The sequence below is a fragment of the Babylonia areolata genome, chromosome 1 (assembly GCF_041734735.1).
Source record: "Babylonia areolata isolate BAREFJ2019XMU chromosome 1, ASM4173473v1, whole genome shotgun sequence".
Lineage (NCBI taxonomy): Eukaryota > Metazoa > Mollusca > Gastropoda > Neogastropoda > Buccinidae > Babylonia > Babylonia areolata.
The window spans coordinates 11092599-11100098 of record NC_134876.1 but is presented as its reverse complement, the minus strand read 5'-3'; the positions used below and the strand labels follow the sequence as shown (position 1 = coordinate 11100098).

At 46.7% G+C, this 7500-nt stretch overlaps 1 protein-coding gene across 4 annotated transcripts in view; it reads right to left on the bottom strand.

The window, feature by feature from the left end:
• The window catches only part of LOC143291147 (innexin unc-9-like), a 492319-nt gene that overhangs the window by 19836 nt on the left and 464983 nt on the right, over nucleotides 1-7500 (bottom strand). Inside the window, exon 1 of one of the 4 annotated variants that reach the window (XM_076600852.1) lies at nucleotides 4553-4623. The exons of the other annotated variants lie outside the window; for them this stretch is intronic. Coding sequence (XP_076456967.1) covers nucleotides 4553-4569 — 17 coding nt within the window. The 5' untranslated portion in view covers nucleotides 4570-4623. Of the gene's footprint in view, nucleotides 1-4552; nucleotides 4624-7500 lie in introns of those variants that run through there. 4 annotated transcript variants of the gene reach the window in all.

The window sequence follows — 7500 nt, the reverse complement described above, 5'->3', positions numbered from 1 at the left end:
GTTTTGTCCGAACGCAGTGACGCCTCCTTGAGCTACTGAAACTGAAACTGAAACTCATCATGAGCTTAGCGTTGCTCTTCGGCTTCAGTTTCAGTTTCAAGCGTGCAGACTATCCATACAAACTACACAACATCTGCTGTGTCTATTTGGAAAGGAGCAGATGCTTGACCTTCGCATCAAAACCAAATGCAATGGTCAGACTTTGAAGCTAATTAATGTGTTGTCCTCCAACCTTTCCAAAAAAACCCCCACAAAACATGACAACCCCAACGCTGATATTGACCAGGGGGTGCTACTGCGATCAATAAGAGAGAGACAGTCATCCATGGCCAGCCGTGGTCAGTAAGTCCCCGTGGTCAGTTTCCGCGCTTACATCATCAAACACTTTGCATCTGACACAGGTCCGTGCGTGCGTCGACTGTTGTCCACTCCTTTTTAATAGCACTGTCCAACTGGTCAGGCGACACGCCCAATTAGGCCAGGCAATGTTGTGGCGCGAGAGTTGGTCAGTCCAAGTCTTGATTGCTAGAATGCTTTTAATCTTTTGTTGTTCTGTTTTTTTTTTTCTTGGTATTTGTGTTTTGCTCTCTCTTACGTGTAGTGGTAGCAGCACACAGCGTTACTTTTTGTTGTTGTACATGCTAGGTTATAGACAGGCAGACATACAAATAAACACAGTCAGACAAACAGTCAGTCAAACAGACAGGCAGACAGACAGACAGACAGACAGACACATACACATTCGGAAACACGATATATTAAGAATCAACAAAACTTATTTTTGACTCCTACTAGGGTAGTGAGGAAAAGATAATAATGCATTTCTTCAGTACCCGACAACAGAAAACATAAACATTCAACTGCGCTATTTCTTGGAGACTTAATAAGCGATAAAAATCCCTATTAGCAGTCATTCACATACACACACACACACGCACACACACACACTGGAGAGACATACAGACGCAAAACACACACACAAAGAGATAGAGATAGAGATAGATAGATAGATAGATAGATAGAGACAGAGACAGAGACAGAGTAAGAGAGAGACAGAGAGAGACAAACAGAGAGAGAGACAGACAGAGACAGACAGACCGACAGACAGACAGAGATTTCTAATATCACTTCAAGTGGAAAGACGTTAAACTGAAGACAGACAGAGACAGAGAGAGACAGACAGAGACAGACAGACAGAGAGAGAGAGAGAGAGAGAGAGAGAGAGAGAGAGAGAGAGACAGACAGACAGACAGACAGACAGACAATCAGACAGACAGACACACAGATTAATACATATACATATGGACAGTGTCGGAATTCTGCGTACTTGAAATTGTATTATGTCTAAATGATCGAATTTGATGCAAAAGACCAGAACAAGAAGACCATTTACAGTGATCTGAAGAAGACGAATGCAACTCTTTTCTTTTCCCCCTTTAACTCACACAGTACGGCCAGTCCTCTCTTCTCCTCTACACAGACCCCTCGGATGTCCAGTGGGTGTCTGAATGACCCAACCTTTAGCTTCCGTCGTCAGAATTGTGGTATTCTTTGTCAACATTCACCTCTTCAGTATAAGAGCCTTCCGCTTGCAATATTTTGATGATGGTAACTGGAGTGAAACGCTGTTAACGTCGTCTCTTTCGCCGTTCGTATGAAGAGAGAGTTAACTTTCATTTCCTCTTCAGAAAACAGAAACTTGTTATTTCTATTTCCTATTTTATTTTCTATGGAAATTTATTTTAGTATCCATTGTTTTCTACCTTCTGTCAAACACATTTACATATATACAGTAACCATAGAAATGAAAACCTGCAAGGTTGTTTAGTTTGTTAATTAGAAATACATTATGGAGAGTTATTGTAGATCTTCCAAACAGGCGTGGTTGATATACAAAGACACATAGAGAGATAAAAGAAAGAAAGAAAGAAAGAAAGAAAGAATGGACAACAACAACTATAACGGGAACAACAGAGGCAGGACGTGGAGCAACAGCAGCAGCAGCAGCAGCAGCAGCAGCAGCAGAAGAAGAAGAAGAAGAAGAAGAAGAAGAAGAAGAAGAGAATCCGTTCGTCAGCTACAAAGCACGCAGTATCTGAGAACAGTGATGAGTTGGCCGACATCAAAACACACATCCCGTATACATTCCACGCGTAACTAAAAACCACAACCAAACAAGCAACTGTTCGTGCCATAATACTGAAAACAAGACGGGAGAAGAAACAAGAGCAGAAGGAACACAGTGGAACACAGATGATGACGACGACGATAATGATGAAGGAGGAGACGGAAGGGTAGAAGGACAAGGGGACATTGACGATAAACATAACAGGAGGAGGGAGAGGAGGAGGAGGAGGAGGAGGAGGAGGAGGAATGGAAGACAGCCCAGACAAGGCTGTGCAGGAAGAAGAGAAGCGGGCTCACCCTTCGCCCTGTAAGGCACTGCCCGTCAACTCCTCGTACTTGCCCACACCATCCTGGTCTTCATCCCCACTCCCCGCATGGTGCGCCATGTGGCGCCGGTGGTGGTGCCCGTGCCCGTGCCCCATGTGGCGCCCATGGTGGTGGTTGGCATGGTTGCCATGATGATGCCCCCCGGCCCGGGAGCGGTTCTGGTGGGAGCGAGTATGGTGGGACTTGCTGGCGTGGTGGGCGTGGCGGGCGTGGTGCATGGCGGGGGTGGTGGCTGTGAGGGCGGGGGGCCAGAGAAGCCGTTCCCGACCTGTCCCCCGCTCGGGGCCGGCAGCCTGGGCCGCTGAGGGCGACACGCGCACCAGTGTTCAGCTTGGACCCAGGGGGCAGTGGAGTGCCGCCCCTCCCTCTGTTCACCAGGCCACAAGAACGTTATTACCCACGCGAGGTGACAGGTCAGTATGATGAGCTTGTTCACTCCGGAGTCCGCGTGGATTTGAACGTTCGCAACAACCGTTTCCAAGTCTGAGCTGCTTTTACGATGATTGTATCCAAGGTAGTCATGTTCATCCTTGGGGGTCAGAAAATGACAGTCTTCTCAAGTGTGGCATAACCCTGGAAGAGATTGTTTTCAGTTCAAACCATTTGTTTTTGTTGTTTCCAAGGTCTAAACACTTCATTCTGGCTGTCGCTGTTTTGTTCAGGGTACTATTTCCTTTTATACTGCTTTGAACTCTCTTCTTTTTTTCTATAACAAATGTTTAAACATACCACTGCCGATGTTGACACGCACCAAGGTTTTGTTCCAGAAACCAGGACAACATTCTGATCGTGACGACTACTGCAGCTGACGTCAGCATTGATCCTTTCTTCGTTTGACCATTTGTCGTTTCACTGATTGTGTCAGGTTCTCTGTTACATGCTCCCTTCCTCTTGGCAGTGCTGCTCTCTTCCTCCTGGTCGATGGTCTGGCACCACATCAAGTTTCCGGACTATGGGGGTTTAACATCTCGTCTGTCATAGAACCGCTCTTTTCTCTCGGGCCATTTTCTGCTACCATCGAAGGGTGAGCCACAGGATACCAAAACAAGGAGTGGAACAGAGAGAAAGGAAAGAGAGACGGAGGAAGTAAGGCCAATGTAGGTTTTCACAGAAAAATACAACTACTTAAAAAAAACCCCAAAAAACCCCAACGACAACGGGATCCGTCAAATTAAAACAAAAAGAAATCACGGGGAAAATAACAACCTAAGAACAGCGTATCATTTATATGAACACAACTATAAGGCACATATTGTCAGCAACATGCACATAAGACGATATTATCTTCATACCATAAACCATCACAAAATGCATGGGCACAGTCGGGAGCGCGCTTTTCACAGCACAATGACAAAAGAAAGAGAAAACGAGCATTCATCAAAGAGAATGAGGTCCATCCCTCCTCTGCCGCCCACTTGTTCATCAGCACAATTCTACTCAAGATGACAGCTCCACAGAGCCCGAGCCCATTGGAGTTGCCGTGAAGATGGCTTGTCCTCAATGCTACTGATCCCCGCTTGGTCAGACATCGCCCAGGCACAGTCTTGTCCTGTCAACGCTAAGAATGACTACCATCCATGAACGCTATTTCGCATCCGTCTTTCTCACCATCACACATCATCTTCCAGTCATACTGATGAGCTAGCGCCCCAAAACAAACGGAAGCTGGATCAATTTGTTTGGCAGCGTACTATTGTGACGGTTAGAGGGAGGGGTGGTATAGGGGGAAAGCTGACAGCCGGTTGGTTAGATGAGGGGGGGGGATGGACGCAGGAGGGTAAACAAAGAGGGACGTTGCGTGGGGAACAGCTACATAATGAAAGAAACAACAACAACTAACCAAACAAACAACGAAAGAGAAAGCAGCGAAATAACGCCAGTTGAACATAAAGCACAGACACACTGCAACAGCAAGGCTCACGGCACCAACTACACAATGAGGATAAGACAGTCAGTCAAGTCACACAGAAGTCCAACAAATGCAGGAGAAAGCACACGGAGCATATCATGTGGTCATGTGGTATTAGTGGTCAGTGGAGGGCTGACAGCAAGAGGTAGTCCAAGAACAGGCAAGCAACGGGAGCAGGACAGTACGCACCACAGTGACTCGATCATTCTAGTAGAAGGCAGTGGACGTTTGCATCGTTTTTATCCCACACAGGAAGGAGCCAATCTGAATGACGAAAGAAACAGTTTCACGAATTAGGCATCAGACTGAGAAGAATCTCTTCCAGCGCCTTATCCGTGATGACAGTCTGATGACTCAGAACACAACAACAGCACCACCAAATCATAGTATTTTCTCAACAAAGCTGAAGCAAACACACCCGAAGCTTTTACTTTTGTTGAAGTTAAACGCTGAAAAAAGAACTGTATAGAAAGCCATGTATTTTAAACGTTAACGAGTATAGCATTGTCACTGTCAGCGCTAACACGAAGGCAGGCAGACAGACGGCAAAACTGTCCCCCCCCAACGTACACAACTGTATGAACGGCCGCGGAGAGAAAAGAAAAGTTAGCGTGGCAGCTGGTGCAGGCCTGTGCAAAGTGTACTTATTAATATAGGGGCGACCGGCCCGTTCAGTGAGGCAGGGAGGGAGCTCGCAGAGACAGTCCCAGACAGTGGCGATGCTGTCCAGAGCTGGGCAGCAGACGCCGGAAGACTAGCGGCCAGGGGTCGGCGCTACAGTCTATAAAAGCCGGGCCGGTCTAGCGGGAGCGGGGGGTTACGTGCGCTAAGTGTGACAAGCACAGTAAACAAAGGTCCGCATCGATACAGGATAATATGCATCATTAGCGCAACTGAATCATTACTCCTGTGAGACTGAGGGCTGCAATGGGTGCCCGGCCATTGTGGGTAGTCGCTGGGGACAATGGCGGCGATTTCCTGGCGTCTGTTATGGCGCGGGGCAGTCCTACCGTCTAATTGTCCTTCTGCAGCTTTCGCATGCCCAGAGGTCACTTAAACGTCCTCCCTTTCTTCCTGCTTTCAAGCAGAAGACTCGAACTCCGCAGGGTCCCCCCCCCCCGCCCCCCCGTTTTTTGGTAAGGGAGTGTGCTTTCAATTGAGATGTTTAATCTGCATGTCAGAGTGGAGAGAGGTGACCGGTCAAAGGCCGCACTTACTGTTGATACCAGTTTTAGGGAACAGGACGTCATCTGAAGTCAATCACTTGTTCCCGTTTTCATGCGTCCAGGAGGACTTCTCAATTCTGTTCGCTACACTTCAGATACAACTGGTTCTTTGACACGTGTCAGCGTCACTTAACATGGAAGTTTTGTCCAGCAACGACTCTCAAAGAAAAACAACAACTACAACAACCAAGATGACTGTAATGAGTGGATTAAAAAAAAAATCCGTGAAAGTCTTCTTTCGTCGAGCAAATCAACTTTGAGCAAACACCAAAAAACAGAAGCATACACATTTCTTTTTCAAAACCTTTTCAATACGAGCACTAAAAGCGCAGTGAAGACAACATAACAAAAGCGAAAGAACAAACACACACACCCAAACGCGCACACACAAAAAGTAAGCGGCTCAGAAGTGAGACTAGAAATTAATCGACCACAACACTAACACAACTACAAACGGCTGGAAGCTACGCATACACTTTTATACAGTCCCCCAACAGCAGTGTGCATGTTCCATTGCAAACGTTTTGTTGGCACTGGTGCTGGAACTGGGAAGATCCTGCAAATGAACGGCACAGCGAGGTAATGGGACTGGTCAATTAGGCAAATGATGACTGTAGTCCACCCAGACAAGCGGATCGCCGGCCAAAATCTACACGCGAGGGGTGGGGTAGAGGGCGGATGTGGGTGTGGTTGTTGGCTCCAACTGCTGTCGAGGAACAATGAATAAGAGATAGAGAGAGAGAGAGAGAGGAGAGAGAGAGAGAGAGAGAGAGAGAGAGAGAGAGAGAGAGAGAGAGAGAGAGTATAAAGCTGGCTTGTTCCTTAACCGTATTTTCTGTCAATTGTGAAAATGAAATCGGTAACGTAACCGTTTGAGCGGGTGGTAGAGCGCGTGCGTTGGGAGGAGTTGGGGGTGGGGCTTGGAGAGGCTGGAGGGAGTTCTTGGAATTACAGGACCGCTGGTATGTAGACACTGGAGCTTCCCCGTGCCAATAGTATACTTTGGAAGAATCACATAACAGCTTCAGAAAATAAAACAACACATCGGTGGTAAAACTGGAATATGTGCTTTGGCACTGAAGCCGACGTCCGCAACAAAAAGCAGGCTTGAAAAAGCAGCATGTCAGTTATATCTTTTCTGCGGATGCATAAATTTAATTCTTGTGCCTAAACACATAACCATATGGGCTTAGAGACCCTCCCCCCCCCCCACAGAGAGAGAGAGAGAGAGAGAGAGAGAGAGAGAGAGAGAGAGAGAGAGAGAGAGAAGATGAACCTCACATAACTATCTAAGATCACATAGCCACTTAAACATCTCTGTCTCACACCACTGTCCGATTCCCATTTGACGTAGCTGCGATTACTGATCTCACGTGATGGACGCTACTGGTGCCAATAATGACGCCAGTGTTTATTCTTCCTTCATATTTCACGGTGGTATTGAAATAACGAAAGATATTTCTGTCTCAAGGTTATTTCTGTCTCACGGAACTGTTACCCTTCGTCCACAATCGTGGCTGCAATACCAGGTTCACTTGCATGCAAAAAGTGGATTTGATATGTGTGTTACTGTTTCTGCCCATCACGGGAGGTAGTCGGGGTGTGCATGCTTGGTACATGCTTATTTCCATGACCCAGTAAACACTGACACTGGTTTCAGCATATTCAACATTCGCATTCTTCTGCATGCTAAAACACAGGAATGGGGTTAAAGCACTAGCAAGTCTACACATATGTTGACATGGGTAATCAGAAATATCTCCACCATAAACCCAGCATGCGCATCTAAATGAATTCGAACCCGGGACCCTCGGATTGAAAGTCCGACGCTGTTACCATTCGGCTGTTGTACCCGTCAATTTTGACCTTAAACATTGTTTCATTCCCACTGATTTTTCATTGCATTCTTTT